Genomic DNA, 21,918 nt, shown 5'->3' with positions numbered 1-21,918 from the left:
AAAAAAAAAAAATGGCATTTAACACGCAAATTGTAGGTTAACAACCCATTTTTACAGATTAGATTTAAAAGTAAAAATAGAATCTCAAAGATAGTTTGAGTTTGCTTTACCCAAAGCTTTTTGCACAGAAACCATACTCTGCACAGGCAGCCTGTGCTTTACCTGCAGGCATTGTGGTGCAGGCCCACAACTGAAGCACCTAGGAGGCTGGATATAAAAAGCTACACAATAAAACCTCGTCGCTAAAAGATCAAAGTGAAAACAATGGCAATAAACATAGTTGATAACTGAATGGTCATCTAACTTAATAATCATCGCTAGCGTAAAAACATTTTTGCCATAGATCATGAAGTAGATAAGCCCTGTACTTCTGTACTACATTAATGGAAATAAAGGTGTGCATCAAATTTTTATTTGAGTCAATTAAACAATGAAAACTTTGGTGAAATGTGTACACATAAGACAAAAGTACAGGCGAGTGTATCTAGGCATCTGTGAAAACAGCATCAGCAATCCTTGGAATTCCAGGCACGCTTAGTCCTGTGAGAACATTTCCTATGTGTTGCATGTGGCTCTCACCTTCCGCCTCACTTTCTGAAACAGGGTCTTTCACTGCACCTGAAGCGGATCATTTTGCCTACACTGGCTAGCATGGCCTCTTGGGCCTGCTCATCTCCACCGGCCCATTGCCAGGGCAGCTACACACCTCCCAGTCTGGAGCCCTAACTTCTTCTAGAATCTATTACTTTTAGTAAAAGCTATTTGCTATGTAGACCAAGCTGGCCTCGAACTTAGAGAGATCCACCTGTCTCTACCTCCTCAATGTCTGGATTACAGGCATGCACCATCACAACTGGCCCATTCTGGTTTTTGTTTTTAATCTTTCCAGACAGGCTATGCTGCCCGTCAACAGCTGCCTCCCCAACATTGGCATTACAAACATATGCTGCCATGCCAAGCTTTTTAAAATGTGGTTGGTTCTGGGACTGAACTTAGGTCCTCATGCTTGCATGGCAAACATTTAGCAAATGCTGTCTCTAGCCCTATAAATACATAACATCTATGGTTCAATTTGCTTATATACATACTTGTAATAATAAGTATCTATTTTGTGGGTCTTTTGGAGACAAGGTCTTCACTGTGTAGTCCAGGCTGGTCTTGAACTCTTGGGCTCAAGCAAGTGTCTTAGTAGCCTACACTATAATCACACTTGTGGGACTCCACAGCACTGTGCCACGCAAATTCTTCTATTTTTAAAGAGAACGATGTTTGTTTTTTCATGATGGTATTTCAGTGACTGCTGGCTTGGAAACATACTTGGCTCTCCATTACAACATGACAGGAAAAGGATTCAGAACACAGGACAGTTAGCCTAGTTACTTATGTAACTGGAATAATTTGGGCAGTGACTTTGTACATTTGATTCATTCATCCCTTCTCTGTCATACATAATAAAAACAGGAGAAAGGCATCAACAATTCCCATACACAATCGTACATACAGAAAATCTTTTAGTATTTATCTTTTCCTTGTTGAAAAAACTATTTTAAGACACATTGTTACCTAGAACTTTTGCATTATTCTCAAATATTTCCAGTAGCGGAAAGGTTTCAGGACTGTTTTAGTTTGACTGTTTTTGTCTTTTGAGACAAAGTCTTTGCTATATTACCCAGGCTGGCCCCTAACTCCTGGGAGTCTGTGATTCTCCTGTTTCAACCTCCCAAGTTGAAATAGTTGAAGTCATTGTCAGTTATGATCTCTTCTTAGCCAACACAGCAATAACTGCCATTTTATCTCTATGTCCCAGCCATTAGTACCTCTGCGACACAGCCATGATACTAGCTGACTAGGGCTGGCATGCACACTGCACTGTGGTACTGATACTTTGGTATATTTATCCCTCACAGTTGAGTTGCTAAGCATACACTAATTACATGGTAATTTCCCCCAGAACTTTGGTTTTGTTTTGTTTTTAATCTCTGACATATCACTATATTTGCTGTAATTCTAAATATATGGAATATTCATAAGGCCTTTACAATAGAGAATACTATGGTAGATTTCTTCTGCCAATATTCTACATGTAAGCAGACAAAATAGAAATGTTTTCCGGACAGTACCAAACATTAGGGGTTGCCAGGGAGCTGAGGGTTGGAAGGTGTCCATTTTCCTGTTGAGGTTGCCCTGCAGACAGGATGCTGGGATCAAGTAGCTCAATTAGCTCCACATCCTCTTGTAGCAGGACTTCCTGCTGCAGGATGATATGTAGTGAGTCCAGTCGGAATCCAGTGTCCTTGCCATCAAATCAGAGGAGGAGATGAATTAATACATAGGTAAGACTGCATTAAATGCTAAGTTTAACATAATTACAGCTGCAGGTATTTATTTACAAAGGAGAATCCTAGGAGAAACAACAATTAAACTTCTCCTTAGTGTGACAGGTACTTTCACTGTAAATAGAAAACAGAGATTGAGATGGACATTATTAAGCTACTAGATGTGAAAAGTAAATTTGTAGTAATGAGATATAAAGTAATACAGGTCAATAAGCTTAGTCACTTATGCCTGTTTGGTTAAATTACTGGTATGCAAAGTGAAAACTATAATATACATAGAAAACATAATACAAAGGATGCTGACCGTGGACACTGCACTAATAGAGCCAGTGTGGAGATCTGAATGGGAATGGCCCCCGTAAGCTCCTATCTTTGAACACTTGGTCCCCAGTTGGTGGAACTGTTTGGGAAGGATTGGGGGAGGTGTATCACTGGGGATGAGCTTTGAGGTCTCAAAAGATTTGGGTCGTTTTTACTGGGCTTTCTACCTCCTGCTTGAGGATAAAGATGTGAACCTTGTCATGGATTTTAGCCCTCTAAAACCATAAGCTGAATTAAATTTGTGACAGCAATAGAAAAGTAACTAATATAGCCAGAATCTAAGAGATTTATCAGAGGGACCAAGGCCTTCTGAAAATGAACACTCAGACACTGAAGACACAAAACAGAACAAGATTCCATGTCTTCCTCCAGAAGTGCTGAAGATCATACCTCAGGCATGCCAGGCGAATGCTCTGTCACCCAGTCACCCCCTGGCCTCTAAGTCTCTACACCGAAGAGGGGCAGAAGCTGCTACAGAAGAGACACAGAAGTCAGAGCGAATGCAAGAGGGAAGCCAAGCGCGTCTAAAGCATGAGGAGAAGTGACAGGGCAGAGGGAAGGCTGCAGTGGACAGAAAGCCTGTCTAGTCAGTGGGCGTGGCAGAGGGTGAGCCGAGGCAGCGGCATCTAAACAGTCAGTCAGTTCTCACAGTGGCCTACGGTGAGCACTCACAGCAATGAGTAACTTTCACAATCCTCAGCTCAAAGCGTAAGTCTTTGGTAGTTGTTGGTTTAATTTATTTATTTAAACTTTCAAAATTCAATTTATTAATTGTTTATTTCAAATTCACATGTGAGTACACAAGGAGATCAAAGGACACCTCAGAGGAGGCCACTGCTCTTTCCACTGTACAGGTCCTAGATCAACCTCGGACGATCAGGCATGACAGCGAGGGCCTTGACCTCAGGAGCCATCTTCCTGGCCCTGGTTTGCTTAAGTAATAAGCAAACCAACATAAACTTAAAGTTTAAGAGCATAAACTTAGGGAGGGCATGGTGACTTAGGCTTGAAATCTCAGCACTTGGAAGGTTGTTGGAACAGGAGGACAGCTATATTTCGTTAGCCCTGGGCTATCCTGGGCTACAGAGTAAGACCGTCACACAAAAATGAAACGATGAATCAGAAGCAAAGTAAAACAAAACAACATAAAATTAATGGGTCTCCATGAGAGTTTAGATACATACATATTGTGGTATGCTCACGTCAGATGAGACATATCTATCTTCTCAAACATTTATCATTGCCATGTGGTGAGATTTTCAAGATCCTTTCTTACCGTTTTTGGAATGTACAATACATTAATGATATTTATAGACAGCCTGCTGTGCTCTATAGCTTAGCAAGTTGATGACTTCTCAGTGCTAATTTCCTTCTCTGCAAAGGGGGTAAACAAGAGCACCTACTTCATAAGATGAAATAAGTTGACATCTGTAAATCATAAAGAGTTTCTATAGAAAGTATCATGTGTATTAGCACATATGAAATAATTAAAGAGCCAAAAGACATGTTATGCTTATGCAACATAATCTAACACATACCAAACATAAGCACAGGTAATTGTTACTAGGCTGGCAAAGGAAATAAGGTCTAATAGGATGAAAAGCTAGATGGCTTCCTGAAACGATTGCCACAGACTGAGAGAAAACAGGGAAAAATTCCACCACAGGGAAACAGCAGAAACACAACCCTAAGGATAAAGGAGCTGGAAGACAAGGTTCACAGTAGAAATAACATCGACCAGCTGGCACGGGAAGGATGCCAGGGTTAAGTGAGAAGTGATGCTGAGCTGATGTGACGGATTACAGCAATTTTGATTCCTTAAAAAGTATCAATACTCAGGGCTGGCGAGACGGCTCAGGGGTTAAGAGCACTGGTGGCTCTTCCAGAGGACCTGGGGTTCAATTCCTAGCATCCATATGGCAGTTTACAACTGTCTGTAATTCCAGTTCCAGGGCAACCAATGCCCTCACACAGACGTACATGCAGGCAAAACACCAATGTACATAAAATGCAAAATTATATAAAAAGTATCAATACTCAAGCTAGAGAAGCAGTATGTTTTACTGGAAAGAGCACAGACTTTCGGTTCAGATCTGGGTCCAAATTCTCCCTTTATCATTTCCTTGCTGAACATTCTTGGACAATTCACTTAAAAAGTGACTAGGCAAAGCTGTCTAAACCTTGGCTTTCTCTCACTGGTACAACAGATCAAATCTTATAATGTGGCTTGGAGTAGCCAATCAAAATGTGAAAGCATTTTATCACGTTCTGTAAATGACTGCTTTACAAGAGTTAGTTTTAAAAGATGGATAATTCTTTGGGTCACAGACCAGCGGAGAATCCTAACACTTGCTCACCTGCAAGCTAATGACGTCTCTGAGAACCAAGAGAATTTAGCACGTTGAACATTCTAGATATACTGCGTGGATGCTACACTGGTAGGTTGTAAGGCTGACTGCACCTCTCTAGAGGCTGGGCGAAGCAAGAGATACACTGCAGCAGAGAGAGAATGAGACATCAGAGGTGGGGAGGGAGGTTTACAGGAACCAGAGAAGCCATCAGTACTGACTCTGGGAAGTGTGATTTACAGTCCTGCAGGACTGAACTGGTGCCAATCGGTGCATTAATTTCCTTCCTTCCTAAGAGGAATACCCGCCAATGATGGAGATGGCAATAAACTAACAGTTAATAAGCAAGGCCCCAGTAACACCAGAACACTTCCTTAGAAATTCCTTTTCTAAGAAATAGGAACAGTACCAGCAAGTCCCCTTTGAAGATCCCAGTTACTGTAGTGAGTGTCCGATCACAGATCACAGCAAGGCATAGCAAAACAGATTTTGATCTTTCAGTTCTCCCTGTTCCGCAGGACCCTGGAGAGAGAACAAAACCTAGGAAAGGCAGCAGACACTCACCAACTTGTGGAGTAAGTCATCCTTCTTACTGTACTGAGAAGAAAACGTCCAGCTCTTGATGCTTTCTGCCAGCTTGAACAGGATGCCTTGCTAAAGATTATGAATGATATGTGTAGAATTATTAATTAAATACACTCAAAAGGCAGGAAAACTAAACAACTGACCTCTAAGTAACTAGACGTTTTAACAGAAATGAAAAACACTTGTTTAGGTTACACACTAGTGTCAGCGTGTCAGTCTCCTCACTTATTTCCACTTTTAGCTGTGCGACAGAATGACTTTCCTGGGTCCCTAAACTAGAGGTTTGTTTTGGATTTTTGAGACAGGGTTTCTCCGTAGCTTTTTTTGGCTCCTGTCCTGGAACTAGCTCTTGTAGAGCAGGCTGGCCTCGAACTCACAGAGATCCGCCTGTCTCTGCCTCCCGAGTGCTGGGATTAAAGGCGTGCGCCAACACTGCCTAGCTAAACTAGAGTTTTAATTAATGAATCGAAACGAAGCCTGTAAATCTGATTTTAAAAAAAACAGTCAGAAGTCACCATAACGTAGCGCATTTATCTTGGGAAGACTGCATTAACAGGACGATTATATTTATTTCAGAATGAAATTATAGCATGGTACAAATTCTCAGTATTAATATTATGTTATAAAATAATAAAGCAGAAAGACATTTTATTCCTTTTATAAAAACTGTCATGTACCAGAACTTTTATTAATGAATCAATTAAATATGTAATTTACCTTAACAGCCCCATTCCCTGAATATGCCAGTAAATGCAGTTTATAACCAGTTAGTAGGGCTGGAGAGATAGAGATTTAAAGAAGCTTAGATGACGTACTGGCCCCATAAGTATGTTCATTTGCTTCCATGATTACCAGACTATTTCTTTATGCAAGAACAGAGAGGCTTCCTTGACTAACTTAACACAAGATGTTAAATGTTGGGTCCAACTTCTCCTCTGGGATTCGTCTCACCCAACCTGTTGTTTTGAAAACACAAAACCCGATTCTACCTGACTTGTAAGAGGGAGTTCTGGAGAGTGGGCTGGACGTTGGGATAGATATTTGCTGATATTGTATGAGCTGAGTGAGTCAAAGTAGATGTGTCGTGGTATGGTGTTCAGGGCTATTGAAGCAGATACTTCCATTTAAGCCAGGATCTTAAGGTCAACCCCTTGGCTTGGGCCTTTTGCATTTCCAGAGATTTTGTCACGTTCTGCTGGGTTGAGGGTACTCGGGAGTGTGGTCAGGGCCCAGGGCTTAAATATCACCAGAAACATCTTGGTATACTGCCATGCAATGGCACCTAACCGTTCAATTTTTACACGTAAGTTTACAGAAAACAAAAACCCAAAAAACCCAGTAGGGCTGTGTGTGTACACAAGTCGATGGTAGAATGTCTGCTTGGTATAAAGAAGAGCCATGTTTACGCCACATCACCAAAACAAAAACAACCCCAAAGAACAACAGAAATTGGCTGGCAAGATGGCTCAGCCAATAAGGCCTCTTGCTGCCAAGCAGGACCACCTGAGTTCAGTCCCCAGAACCCACAGTGGAAGGAGAGAACTGATCCTTGCAAGTTGTCAGTGTAGAAAAGGGAATTAAAAAACAAACCAAAATGATTTAATGAACATGCCACTTAAGAGAGAACTATCACTGGCAAAGTTCCAACTAAGGTTTCAGTACATTTCTTTGATCCTCTTCAGACAATTTCAATATTTAAGAAGCAATATATGCTAACTCTCAAATCATTTTCATTTGCTCAGTTCATACAACCTGTTCACAAAAAAATTTCAGAGCAGCAGAAAGACTGAGGTTTACCTTTGACAGCTGTATACTATCCGTGAAATAAGGAAGTCTTATCAGTGTGAGGAGGAATTGAACTCAGGGCCTCAAAAAATGAACACATTTTTTGAGTGAGCACTAGCAAGAAAAATGAACTCAAAATTAAAAATAGATTTAGGCAATTTTTTAATCCAAATTTTTGTTGTTTTTAAGTAGAGCATTCCAAACAGGCAGTGCTGGCTACTGATAACTGCTAAGAGGACCTGGAGTGAAACAGTTACACTTGAACTGGGCAAGCAGTTACCACTGAGCTACATCTCTGGCCTTAGAGGGTATTTTAATCATTAAAGTAAAGAATAAAAGATGAAGGCAGAAAAGTGGAGCATGCTTCCTTACTTTTGGTAGGACTCTTGCGGGAGGTTTGTGAGGTCCCTCTGTCGGCAAGCAGTTTTCTGTTTTTGGTGGCAAAGAAGAACATATTTCAAAATCTGTGTGTCCCAAATCCTGTAAGTACTGGTAAAGGGGAGAGTTCTGAAAGAAAGAGGAAATGAGGCAAATCTCAAGATCACTGATGTTTCCAAAGTTTTAGGATCAAATTCAGAATTATACCTGAATATCAGCTTATGCCACATTTTTATGGCTTCTCTTATGAAAACTGAAATGATCTGCTAATTAAAGTCCCACTGAACACCAAATAAATCAACCAACATGCAACAAAAAGACCCAAAAAGGAAAAGCTCTAAACAGACACACATTTTTTGAGTGAGCACTAGCAAGAAAAATGAACTCAAAATTAAAAATAGATTTAAGCAATTTTTTAATCCAAATTTTTGTTGTTTTTAAGTAGAGCATTCCAAACAGGCGGTGCTGGCTCCTGATAACTGCTAAGAGGACCTGGAGTGAAACAGTTACAATTTAAAGCCAAGAATTAAATACATTCATTACAATTTTATGTGTAATGTTATACATAATACGCTTATTACTTTGTTTAGCACTACCATGCCTATTACCCACCATACTTGACACTACAAATAACTCAAGTTACTTTAGGAAAGTCCTCGTTCACATATTAGATAATGCAGAGATGAGAGAGGTTGGTTTAAAATAAGGAGGAGGTCACAGTGGTAACAACACAAACATTCTGACATTGGGAGTGATATAACACCCTACGTTTCCCAGAAGAAAAAAAAAAACCTCTGGAAGCAAAGCTTAAGCTCAGTTTCTAACTCTATTACTAGCTAAGTATCAGTTTCTAACTCTGACTATCACTAGCTAAGTACCTGTGGTAATTTACAAAGCATGGATGCTTCAGCTGTCTCCCACAGGACAGGATACTTACACCTAATGCAGAGGGGTCTCAACATGGTGGTGCACACCTTTACAGAGGCAGGTAATCTCTTGAGTTTTAAACCAACCTGGTCTACATAGCGAGACTTTGTCTCAAAAACAAAACAAAACAACAAACCCAGGAAGCACTTAGAACAGTCCCTGGCAGACACCTTTTTGTAAGTTATATGGAAAGGGCATAAGTTACAGAACAGAGAGCCTTGGTCCTGGCCCCAGGCATTGTCTAACAGTTTCCTCCAAGACTGAGACTTTGTACTTTGCGGGGAAGCTCTCTAAGCAAGAAGGCAAACAACTCAACATATATTCAGGAAGTCCCCAAAACTGACCGAATTCACTAGACCAGAGAAAGCGGTAAAAGCAGCGACTCCCTCACAGGCAAATAAAGCCGAGCTGCAGAGAAGACTCCTAGATGAGCAAAACTGTAAGAACACGCAAAGACCAGACTGGGGGAGAAGCTGACACCAGTCAAGATGTCTGGAGAGCTTTAGACCACCTGAGGCAGCTGGGAAGGAAAGCACCAACCCAACGAGCTGCCTGCAGGCTGTGCGGTGTGCTCCAGGTTCCCAGCTTTGTGAGCTGTCACCCCTGCAGTGGTGGGGCTTTGGTGATGCAGCTGTCCACGAGTCATTTCTGTCCCTGTAAGGAGCCCCTCACCCATACTCTTATAAGTAACTCAATAAAATGTGTCAGTTCCCCAAATACTACTTCGATCTGCCATGGGCTCCCTATTTGGGATGAGCAGACTTGGGTGGCGTTTCCCCAGGAAAAGTTTTGTCACACAACACCAAGTCACCCCAATTCCATTAAACAGAAACATACTGCTACTATCAGATGAAAATTTATTGAGAAACTTACCATGGATCAGTAGCAAAAATTAATTTTAACCTTCGAACTTTTCTAAAGTAAAAATTGGGCAACATGCTTAAAACTTAAAAAACTTCTTAAGGGGCTCAGGGTTCAAGACTTACTGTTCTTGTACAGGAGCTGAGTTTGATTTCCAGAGCCCCACATGGTGGCTAACAACTATGTGTAACCCCAGTGTGAGGGAATCCAACAATCACATACATGAATACATGCAAAACATCCTCATATATAAAGTAAAATAAAGAAATAAACCAACTTTGAGAGGTAGAGAGATGGCTCTGCAGTTAAGAGACTTGTGTTCCTGCAGAGGACCCAGGCTTGTTTCCCAGCAGCCACCATGGCAGCTTACTATTGTCCATAACTCCAGGTCTTGGGGATCTGACACCCTCTTCTGACCTATGCAGACACCAGGCATGCGCTTGGTAAACAGATATCCATATAAAACACTCAGACACACAAAATAAACAAATATTTATTTATTTATTTATTATGTATACAGTGTTCTATCTGTGTGTATGCCTGCAGGCCAGAAGAGGGCACCAGATGCCATTACAGATGGTTGTGAGCCACCATGTGGTTGCTGGGAATTGAACTCAGGACCTTTGGAAGAGCAGGCAATGCTCTTAACCACTGAGCCATCTCTCCAGCCCCCACAAATCTTTTTTTAAAGCCTTGATACCATTCAGTGAAATACCCAAATCTTAAAAAAACAAACAAGAACATCAAAATCTGTTAGAAAATCAGTGTTAGCGACAAGCACAAAGCCAGCAACAGAGCTGCCAAGCTAAGGTGAGCAGGAAAGAAACTGACTCTCCAAAAGCACTCCAGTTTACTCAGGAATAGCAAAGGATTGACATCTAGGTGCTCATGTGCCATGGTGGGACCCCGTCAGAGGGTTGGAATCTGGGGTGCTCATGTGCCATGGTGGACATACTCAGAGGGTTGGAATCTGGGGTGCTCATGTGCCACGGTGGACATACTCAGAGGGTTGGAATCTGGGGTGCTCATGTGCCATGGTGGGTTAGGGCAGGGTTAGGGCAAGGAAGGGTTTTAAGGCCCAAGGAACCAATGGTTACAGGTGCTGCGGGTTGTGGCTAGTGGAGGAAGGTCTACACAGAATTGGCATAACCAGAAAACGTGAGTTCAGGGCATCAAATTGTTAACTGGTTTCGCAGTAGGTGCTGTTCTGGAGATAAGGTCTCCTGTAGCCCAGACTGGCCTGGACTTGCTATAGACACAAGAAAGACCTTGGTCTTTTGGACCTCCTGCTGTTTCTGGTAGTTTATATGTGCTGGGGGTGAAACCCAGGGCTTTGAGTTAGCAAGCACTTTATTAGCTAAGCTACTTCCCAGCTTCCACCAAACGGCTCATTTTAAAATCACCTATAGTGCCTACTGAAATAATGCCTAGGGTTACTCAATCTTTTTTCAGGCTGAACTGTGAGCCCTACCCTGCTCTGCCTTTAGGTTGGCAAAAGAACACTTGCTTGGCTCGACCTTCTGAAAAGTTTACACACGAAAACAACAAAACTGAAAAACAAAACCTAAAATTTGTTTTTAGAACCCCTTCTTCAGAGGAACTCCTGGGGGAAGAAGAATGAATGGGATGGATCAAAGTGAAGTTACTCTGGATTTGCAGCCCATATGGTCTCTGTTAGAAGACTCCAGCCCACTGCCACAGAGTGAGAGCAATCAGAAGCAACTATCGCACAAACCCACGAGTGTGGTTATGACTCAGGAAAACTACGCAACGAAATCTGGGGTTCCTATCATTTTCATGGTACAGAATGTAATCATTTTAGTCTTTTCTCTGATAATTTAAAATGGGGAAACCATTCTTTGTACAGCAACTATTACAAAAATTGAGGTGGGGGAGAATCTGACCCAACAGTCTTAATTTACTGCCTCCTATTCCAATTATAGCCTCCAATGAGACTAGGCACTCTTTGAGAAGAGGCATGGAGGATGGTGAGATAGGGACACATCCATACATGTAATTTCTAATGTTTTCCATTATATGTTTCATTTCTGCAGTTTTCTATTTGTGATTGGCAGTGCAAATTGTACCGCTTTTGCCCAGACCCTGCATGAACACCAAAGCGCTATTCTCTACCTTTGCATTCTGGATTGCAGCTTTATTTTTACTTGTATGCTTCAATGCCTTTTGAGCCAAAAGAAAATTTAAAATTTAAGCAACAACACACAATTAAAATGGTCTAACTGAATGTTGCCAAGATGAACTGACCGAGACAGTCCTTGGAGCATATAAACTTGGTTTAAGAACACAGGAGAAACTTTTTAGTGGAATGACATTTTACATTAATTTTTAATTTTTTATATTTATTTATTCATTTATTTTTGTTTTTTGAAACAGGGTTTCTCTGTAGCTTTGGTGCCTGTCCTGGAACTAGCTCTTGTAGACCAGGCTGGTCTCGAACTCACAGAGATCCACCTGCCTCTGCCTCCTGAGTGCTGGGATTAAAGGCATGCGCTACCACCACCTGATTTACATTAATTTTTAAAATGTATGTATTTTTAAGATTTATGTGGATAGGTGTGTGCTTGTGTGAGTTATATGTACCACCTGAGTACAGAAGCCTACAGGGGCCAGAAAGGACACCAGATCCTCTGGAAGTGAAGTTACAGGCGATTGTGAGCCACCACCTGGGTGCTGGTAATCAAACCCAAGACCTCTGCAAGAGAAGTAAGGACTCTTAACCACTGAGCCATCTTTCCAGCTCTACACTAATTCTTTAAAAATGTTCGGGGCTAATATGTTGTTTTTTATTAAACTGTTAAATAATCTAGACGTTATCTGATAGCTCTCAGGAAACTACCTCTTCATCAGTGAGTCTCAAAGTCCAGACTCTTGAAGCCAAACACTGGTGCAAGCCTGTAACCCTAGTACTTGGGAGGTAGAGGCTGGGGGATCATGAGTTCATGACTAGTTTTAGCAACATAGCAAGTTTGATGCTGGCCTGGGCCACATGAGACCATGTTTCAAAAAAGCCCCAAACAAACAAACAAACAAACAGACAGACAATTGACTCCCTTCTCAAACAAAAGAACTTTCTATCTTTAAAAACTGAAGAACCCAAAGACTGTCTTCTTTATATACTGTTTATTGGCATTCATCACATGAGAAATTAGAAGGGAAAAAATTAAAATACTTGCTTTATTTAAAAATAGCAATAAATTAGGAGCAATAATGTAAGCAATGTATTTAACAAAAAATCCAAGTGAAAAATATTAATAACAGTGTATTGACATATTTGGCAACCTCAGTACTGTACTTTGGGTAATAGAGCTCTTGTAGAATGTTTTTAAAAGGCTTATTTCTTTTTTTTATATGTATGGTTTTTTTTTCCTGCATGTATGTTTGTGTACCACATGTATGAATGCCCATGAAGGCCAGAAGAGGGCGTTCGATCCTGTAGATGAGGGGTTTCAGACAGTTGTGTTGGGAGTTTATCAGGGCTCTCTGGAAGATGAACCAGTTCTGGACCACACAGCTGTCTCTCCAGCCCACAAGGGCATGTTTGATCTGTTTTTGCATTCAATGTATTGTACCTTGTCTTGCTGCTGTCGCTTTTTTCTCCTTATGTTTTGCAATCTACTGAATGAAATATAAAAAGAAAAGTAAGCTTTAAAAAGATGGGAAATGGAAAGCAAGAAGTACTTTAGCAGTCTTTTCTAATCCCTACAGCAAAGACAATGGCCATGACAAGGACAGCTTACCCTTCGTACAGAACACTAAACTCTTACTGCCGAACTGTGTAAGCACGGAAAGGGTGAAACTGTAAGCATCAAACTTTATCATTCAATATAAAATGCATTTTTTCTTTTATGGGGAGGTAGTGGTCCCACAGCAACTGTTCTAACCACTATTATTTGGAGGTCTTGGGCCATGAGGTCTAAGAACCAATTGCATCTATGGGAAGCCCTATTTTTCATATGACGAGTATCACACGTTGATGGTGACTTTGGGAAGAAAATGTGGAGGTAGGGCAAATGGTGTGCTTTTCTCCCTTGGTCCAGGCAAAACAGAATCACCCATGTTTCGGTTGTTTTATGCGGAGAAAGAAAGCATCAACACTGGAAACTCTGAGGATCAGTGCTGCCAAATGGAATACGAGAGCTCAGACCCAGCATGTGGGAGCGCTCCTCCTCAGGAAATCCTGTGGTTCACTCTTCCTGTAAACCCTAGCTGGCAAACACAGTAGAACACCAGGAAGAATTTTGCTAAGCGAAAAATAGCCACGAGTTTTGGGTTGAGCTAAGAATTTTTTTTTCTTTTTTGGTGACCGAAGCATATTTTTGTAAGAAAAATAAAAACAGACAAGAAACTCCATTTTTTAAAAACTGAAAAAAAGTTCAAGAAAATGCCCATTCAGGTCTTATTCTTAGGGCACTTCATGTTGTCCCCCACCCTCATGCCCCACGTTCAGACTCGACAATGTCTCCATAGAGCCCAACCCTCTCGTTAAACCACTCGCAGATTGGTTGGAGGTGGATATAGCTGAAGTGCTATATGGCAGAGGAGCCACGAAACTGGCTGAGACCAGCATGGCGAGAGGAACTGGCAATGGTCTTCTGCCTCGTTAGAATGACATCAATATTGCAGACTCCCGTCATGAACCTAATGGCACGCCATATCCAAAAACCTACCAAGGACAGAAACGGGGAGCAAATCCTAACCCTGGAACAGTGTCTCTCCATGTAGATGGCCTTAAATTTGAAGGGCTACCCTATTTGAGTTTTCTGAGTGCTAGGCTTACCATAGGCAGCAAGAAGATGAATTTCTTTATAAAATAGTATCATACCCTTAACTTCAACAGGTAAGACCTGCAAGAATTCTAGCTGAGCTACAGGACTAGTAGATTATTTCTACTTGAATTTCATATAATTTAAGTGAATTCTGGTTTCCTAATAAAGCTATTCCCATATCAGAAGATTCCATTGGAGTATCAAGATAAGAAATGTGTGACGGACTGACTGGGTCACAGGTATAAACTAGGAAAGGCAGGTAAGTATATAAGCAAACCTTGCCTCCTTCAGAAGTGGCTCCTTCCTGGGTGATTTCCCTTAGCTACTGACATGAGAAACACACCAGTGTCAATGACTCGGCTCTTTATAGCCATGGGTTTTACACTTGCAGATTTAAAGAACAGTGGGTAGAAAGGAACAAAACTGGCATCTGTCTGCTCCATTGCGAGATGTTTTCTGCTTGTCATCACTCGGTAAACACACAGTACCACCATACGGTATCACCTTATATTCGGTACCTGAGTGTCTAGACAAGGTATAAAGTACCCTGGAGCATGTGAACACGGTACAGACAAATACTATCTCATTTTACATAAGGGACCTGAGCGTCTGCTGACCTTGCTATCCATGGGCAGGATAGAAGGCTTCATGGAACCGATCCTCCACAACTGTGCCCATCGGTCACGGCGTATCAAAACTTTTCCTACAGGTTGGTGGTAGCGCACACCTTTAATCCCAGCACTCTGTAGGTGGGCGGGGGGGGGGGGGCAGATCTCTGTGACTTCGAGGAGGCCAGCCTGGTCTATAGGGTAAATTCCAAGACAGCCAGGGCTACACAGAGAAACCCTATCTCAAAAAACCAAAACAACAACAATAAAAGAAAAACAAAAGCCTTTTTCCACTTGTATCCCATTCTCACTTGCCCACGTTTACACAGTATTAGATAGGTATATAAAAGAGATAAATAGTTTCCTGATAATAAGTCATAAATTTATTTTAAACAAGTTCTTAGTAGACATAATTTTACCATTTAATAAAACTTTAAGTAAATATGTATATGAATTAGATAGACGTTCTTGCTTATACAGAATGAAATCATGGATGACTATTTGATATTGCAGGACACATACAGCATCTCCAACGTTTTTCAGAGTTGATGGATATTTTGATTTACTATCATCAACACTGAGAATGCTGTTTCACATAAACATATAATACGAAGTGGCAGAAGTATGTAGTGCAGATCATTTCAGAAAAATTTGGTAATTCTGTCCTAACAGCAAGTCAAATTCATTTAACATTATTTTAAAAATTTAAACTCTAATCAGCAACTGAACAAATTTTAAAACCAAACTCTCTAACAATACAATCCAAAAATGTATTGATACTTTCATGCTGAGGAATGATACTAAGAAAACACTCAAAGTCCCCCCCATAATCAAACCACCACATTTCCACAGGAGCAGAAATCTCTGTAAAAAACAACAACACTGTAATTCATAACATATAAAAACAAAGAGCTCAAGGGAGGCGGTCCAGCCAGTGTGGCGCTGTGCGGGGCGATGGCAGGTGCGGCCAGAACACACATGCTGAGTGTTCAGAAACAAGGACGTGAGCTGGGCATGGGGCGCACACCTTCCGTCCCAGGGCTTGGGAGGGAGGCAGCGGCAGGTGAGTCTCGGAGTTTGAGGTCAGCCTTTTCTGAGCAAGTTTCAGGACAGCCAGAGCTATTTCACAGAGAAAGCCCATTTTGGAAAACCAAAAACCAGAAACAAGGCTGTGCTGAAGTTGCATGATACAGTTTGGGCAAACACTGATGGAAACACCTTAGATTCATTACATACTTGATTTTTAATTAACTTTTGGTTATCAATCACTCAGAAACTTTTACTGCTGTTAAAGGCTTGCAATGCTCCCTAGAGTCACAACTCATGGTTTAGATGCCACATTATAAGCCCAGAGGTCACTTCAGAATGGTCAATGGTTCTGTCTTCTCTATCTTACAGCCAAGTAACACCCCACCGTGGTGTTACAATGCCAAGTTTTACCTCGGTATCCTATAGTTCTAGCTTGGAATACTAATGATTGACTGCTAACGACATTCCTTGTAGAAAGATCAGCAGCCATTTATTCATTTAACACTAGCCAAATGTTTCTTTTTAAAAAAATTATTTATTATGTATACAGTGTTACGTCTATATGTGTGTCTACTCACCAGAAGAGGGCACCAGATCTCATTATAGATGGCTGTGAGTCATCATGTGGTTTCTGAGGATTGAACTCAGGACCTCTCGCTGGAATCTCTCTGGAAAAGCAGCCAGCAAGCAGCCATTGCTCTTAACCTCTGAGCCATCTCTCCAGCCCCCTAGCCAAATGTTTCTTAAAACTCACTGTACCTCAGCTACTTCAGTAACTCTGGTAGTTTTCTACTGTCAACTTCTCTCTGTGGCTACATAACAAAAAGGAAACTTAGTTTATCTATAAAAGGAAACTAAGCTTCTTTGCTTATCCTCACAGATTTTTTAAATGCTTTGTTATTTTTAAATTAAAAATTTAACCGAAAGATATAAAATGAGAAATAACTTTGTTTAGCCAACACTTAGTACTTAGCCCCCTCCCCCCTTTTTTCCAGAAGGGAATAAACATTCTTTAGCTTGGGAAGCCTTTCCTCAAAATGTAGTATATATTTATGTGTGTGTAGATGGCTTTTGAAATGTTTATACAAAATGGAAATGTACTTTCTTCACTTTTCTGCACCTGGCTTTCTTCACCTACACGGTGGACGTCTTTATATATTAGGAATGATATTCTATTTATTTCCTTCAGGTGTTCTCAGAGGATTTCAATTCCTTGTGTCACGACTTAATCAATCTCCTATTGTTGGGTGAAATAGACTATAGAATACATTTGTAGAAGCATTTAGTAAATGTTTAAATCAGAGTAAAACTCAGTAGTGGCCCATGCCTGTAATCCCAACAAATCGCTTTCTGATTCTATGAGCACTGAACATGCATGGAGCATAGACATACATGTAGGCAAAAGTTTCATATATGTAAAATCAAATAAATAAATAAATCTAAAAACAACAAAAAAGGAATATGACAATCTATATCACTGGCAAGGGTGGGGGAACAGGTACTTCATATACTGTAAGTATAGGTAGTAAAATATAAATCTGTATATCCACTGACCTAGTACTTTTAATACTAGGTATCTAGCATTGATCACCCTGTATTATATGAGCTACACATATATGTAGGTATGTAAAATAATATATTAATGTAAGACTTTCTCAAAAAAATGTACTTAGCATAAGGACTACTGATAAAGAAGGTATCAGTATCCAATTAAGTGCTACTTTAGCAAATGAACAAAATATTAAAAGGAGATAAAATCTTGTGCTGTTTTCCATGCCCACACTAATCATTTGATATTATTAAATATGCTTTTATTTAAAGTATCAGTACTATATTTAAGCCACACTGTTGGACCTGGCAAATGCTAACCACTGTCAGATGTTAGTGCCTAGGCTTGCAGGCTACACTAAACACAAGAGCAACAGGAAAGCCGCCACACTTGTTACTACTGCTGCAGTAAGGAGCACAGCTTCTGCACAGAGACCTGCGGCTGCAATGTTTAGGAAGGAACTGTGTGGACGTCCCAGCTACCCGAATCTGTGATCATCCTGGTTCTCAGGCCCAGAAAGGAGTTCTACTCCCATTACTGAAGTTACCACACTTCCAACTTTCTTTTCAAATGTATATCAACTCATATGTGGTTAGTCAGTCACATTTTTTTAGAAGTTTATACCATGCCAAGAACACCTCTAAAAGACCCCGACTTCAAAGTAAAATTTTTAAAGAAAAGGCTCTGAAAATTAAATTGATTTGCTGGGAGAATATTTAAATATTTAAATCTATTTATTAAATTGATTTGATGGGAGCCTATTTGTTTGCGAATCACAATTTGTCATTTTAAGACACTAAAAAGACCTTTTATCTTTGAATGTAACTGGTTACACAGAAGTAAAGTCATGGCAAGGTAGCACAGCCTGAGGCCCCCAGAGGGTCAGTAGCTGAGGTGGGAGACTCATTTGAACCCAGGGTTTGACCCCAGCTGAGGCAACACGACAAGGACCTTTCTTAAAAAGCAGACAAGCCATAGGTCTCACCATGATCGCCACATACAGAATGGGAACTCATCTGGGGGAGGCTGCTAACGATGAAAACATTAAACACCTTCATTTGTATGACTTCCTTATGTCCACCAGGCTAACTTCTGAACACATGAACCGAGGAGAAAGACTATCATTACCAAATTATACAACCACTTTTTAAATTTTAAATGAAGGCTTTCCTTAAAGAATCAAAATTCAAGTCAAAATCAACAAACTGTTCAATGGAAAATCAATTTCTGTTGCTATAGAAACCAGCATCTATTTGCTTGTTTTTAACCAAGTAAAGAATTGTAAAGTAAAATCTAAAATGTTCAAACTCCTCACTGCCTTCCCACTCATAAATGATTGAGAAGTATCATAGGCTAGTATGCTGAAAGATTAAAATTACAAATACTTGTTGGAGGTTACATATTTTAGCACAGCTTCTAAAATACCACTTATTTCAAAAGCCCCCAATGGAAGCATTTAACTGTTCTATAACATGAACAGAGACAAAACCTAATAGCAGAATCTAAAAATATTAAAAGGAGATAAAACCTAATGGCAGAATTTAAAAATATTAAAAGGTCCCATAAAACAGCGTCCAACTAAACTACTCACAGACAGCATAGTTTTCGGAGCTCCGGTTTCCTCGGTGAAACATTCACTGCCTCTGCTCCATATCTGATGCAGACTTGATTCTGCGAGGGTTCCCACTTGTGTCTCCAGGGCTACAGTACAAAATGGCCACTGGATTGGAGGGCGTGTCTGTCATTACTAAGCATTTTTCTATCAGAAGCAGGGCTTTGAAAAGCCCTGGCCTTCATTTCCTTAGGGCAACTGCTACTCAGCACCAGCAGAAGGTAATGGGGATGGGGGAGCTTACCTTCAAAGGACGCCAGCGCACATTTGAAAGTCTATTTACACATGGAGGGGGGGGCACAGATTCACACATCTCCTTGGCTGCCTGCCGGCTCTAACAATTTTCACTGAAATGAGTCCCACTCAACTGATCTTACATGAGGTACTATGAGCAAAATTTATGAAGGAGACATTTTCAGCCCTTGTACACAGCATAAATGTTCTCTCTAAATCAAAATACTCTCTAAATAAAAAACAAAAAAAAATCAAACTCATCAAAAAGAGGGAACCGACCTCTGCAGCATACAGACTCAACCAACTAAAAATAAGGATCAACGGTGAGCTGTTCCTAACTGAGAGGTGCTGGGTCTACCACCAGCAAAGGTGGACTGAGTCCTCCCTGGCCTTGGTGCTACCAGGCTTTCAACTTTTAGAAATCTCGCTAATTAAGTGGTATACGTTTGCTGAGGAGCTTGTAATTATCTACATTGTCCGTTGATCAAAAGGCCAGGTCAAACATATTTGACATAATTTTGGATGAGAAGAACACTACTAATAACACTAAAATGAAGTTTGAATGCACTTTATTTTTATAACAACTTTATTTTTTTCTTTGCCTACTACTCTAAGTTTGAAAAGTGAACACAAACACACCCAATGATAAATTAAATTAAAATGAAGTAAAAAAATAACACAAAGGCGATTCTTTGTGGTTGTTACGCTTATTTATCTATAGGGGGGTGGTGGCTAGCGGGCATGTGAGTGCCATGGCGTGGATATGGAAGCCCATTCTCGCCTTCCATCACGTGGAATCAAACTCAGGTCATCAGGCTTAGCAGGGGACATCTGTACCTGATGAGTCATCTTCTCGGGCCTCCACGAGGCTCTCAGATACAAAAGAAACCTTTCTCTCAAAATGATTATTCCTTTTCTTAGAAAGTCTCAGATGGGGGAAGAGACAGAAATCTTTAATAAATAAATAAATTAAAAATAAAAACAAAACAAAACAAAAAAGAAAGTCTCAGATGCTAGGGATGGTGGTGCATGCCTATAATCTCAGCACTTTGGGAGTGGAGGAGGCAGGAGGATCAGGAGTTGGATACATATATATAGTTCAAGGATAGCCTTCATTAAAAATAATACATAACTAAAAAACCAGTAAAGCAAGATATAGGGAAGTAGAAAGCCCATTTTCAATAAAAGTCTTAAATTATATGAAGTTAAAGGTTTGTGGATCGGCTATACTCTATCAGCTACACTGACTGTAATGCGCATTTAAATACAGGATGTTTCAAATACCTTATTTCAAATGAAAGATAGTGGGCACTTTGGTTTGCTAACCTGTGATGCGTCTAGCACCAGGGAGTCTCAATAGGTACTAGAAGCAAGATTCAGAAAGTCCAGAGACAAAAGACTTAATACATTCCTTGTAGCTTGGACCTTTTCCTCCTAAATCCTTAAGGCAATATTTATTGCTGGGAACTTGGGGGACACTTGGCACAAAACCAAAGAAAGCCAGCACTAAGTCAGGGGTTCCAACCCAACCTGAGCACACACTGAACATGAGTAGATTCTCTTTTTGTAGTTCCAAATTGATGTTTCCAAAAACCCAACCTCTCACTCTGTCCACCAGAGAGCTTCAGATCACTAGAGCAGAGGTAGGAAATGTTCCCTTACTACAGAGTCACCTGACATAAAGGATGATGTCACTGTAACTGGGGACAAGCAATGGAAACGAAGTGATTCATTCAGAATCTCACCGCCAATGAATGTAAGTCAGTTTCCTAACTCAGAGTCTTTCAACAATGCTTTGTAAAAAACAAAACATTTTAATTTAAGTACATAAAGTACCAAGGCAGTCATAAAAGTAATGTAGGCAAAGACAGGAGTGGTGTCACAGGCCTACAGTCTCAGCACTTGAGGCAGGTGGATCTCTTGAACCAGGAATTTGAGGCCAGCATGGGCAGTGTAGCAAGAGCCTGTGTAAAAACAAAACCCAAAGAGCAGACACTAGATGCATCACAGCCTCAGACAAGGAGACGGCACGTTAACAATGCAATACAAATACGGAAGATTGCCGGGGTGTGGCCGAGTGTGAGAGCTCCTTTGCAACAATCATGGGGCCGCTGGTTGCAGCAACAGGATCACAAAACATTACCTATCTGATGACTGCTTTCAAATGTCTAAATTTTAAAAATAAAACAATAAATCTGTATTTGAAACCAGAGGATATGTAATAAAGTCAAAACTCAGAAGAAGCCAGTGGCAAAGACAGACTTGCTCTTCAACACTAATTTTTATAATTCATATTAAATCTGTAGCTCTGTTTGATATGCCTGGTGATAAGCTAGTTTTAGTGGTGCACCTTCTATGACACTGGGTTGTGACTTAAGGCCAATGATCGTCTTCTATACAGCAATGCTGCCATGCTTCTCAGCTACTATTTGGAACTAGAGTTTTTTTTTAATAATAGGATTTAGGGCTCTATGTTCTTTCTATAAACTGAAACATTGGTTGTGTGTAATTATTCCAGACACCAAACTCCATCAACAAAATAGCAAATGCCACCCATG

The 21,918-nt window shown here is 40.5% G+C and overlaps 1 protein-coding gene across 5 annotated transcripts in view; it reads right to left on the bottom strand.

Annotated features, from left to right (window-relative positions):
- Window positions 1–21,918, bottom strand: part of Vezt (vezatin, adherens junctions transmembrane protein) — a 48,755-nt gene that overhangs the window by 15,855 nt on the left and 10,982 nt on the right. For 4 of the 5 annotated variants that reach the window (XM_075954058.1, XM_075954056.1, XM_075954059.1 and 1 more), the window contains exons 2-4: window positions 7,748–7,882; window positions 5,570–5,659; window positions 2,121–2,293 (exon numbers count right to left, since the gene is read on the bottom strand). In XM_075954058.1, the coding sequence (XP_075810173.1) occupies window positions 2,121–2,293; window positions 5,570–5,659; window positions 7,748–7,882 (398 nt within the window). The remainder of the gene's footprint in view (window positions 1–2,120; window positions 2,294–5,569; window positions 5,660–7,747; window positions 7,883–21,918) is intronic. The other variant, XM_075954060.1, reaches the window with a different exon arrangement.

Source organism: Microtus pennsylvanicus, chromosome 20 (genome assembly GCF_037038515.1).
Source record: "Microtus pennsylvanicus isolate mMicPen1 chromosome 20, mMicPen1.hap1, whole genome shotgun sequence".
NCBI lineage: Eukaryota > Metazoa > Chordata > Mammalia > Rodentia > Cricetidae > Microtus > Microtus pennsylvanicus.
The sequence above is the reverse complement of the archived record's forward strand: the minus strand, read 5'-3'. Positions and strand labels throughout refer to the sequence as shown.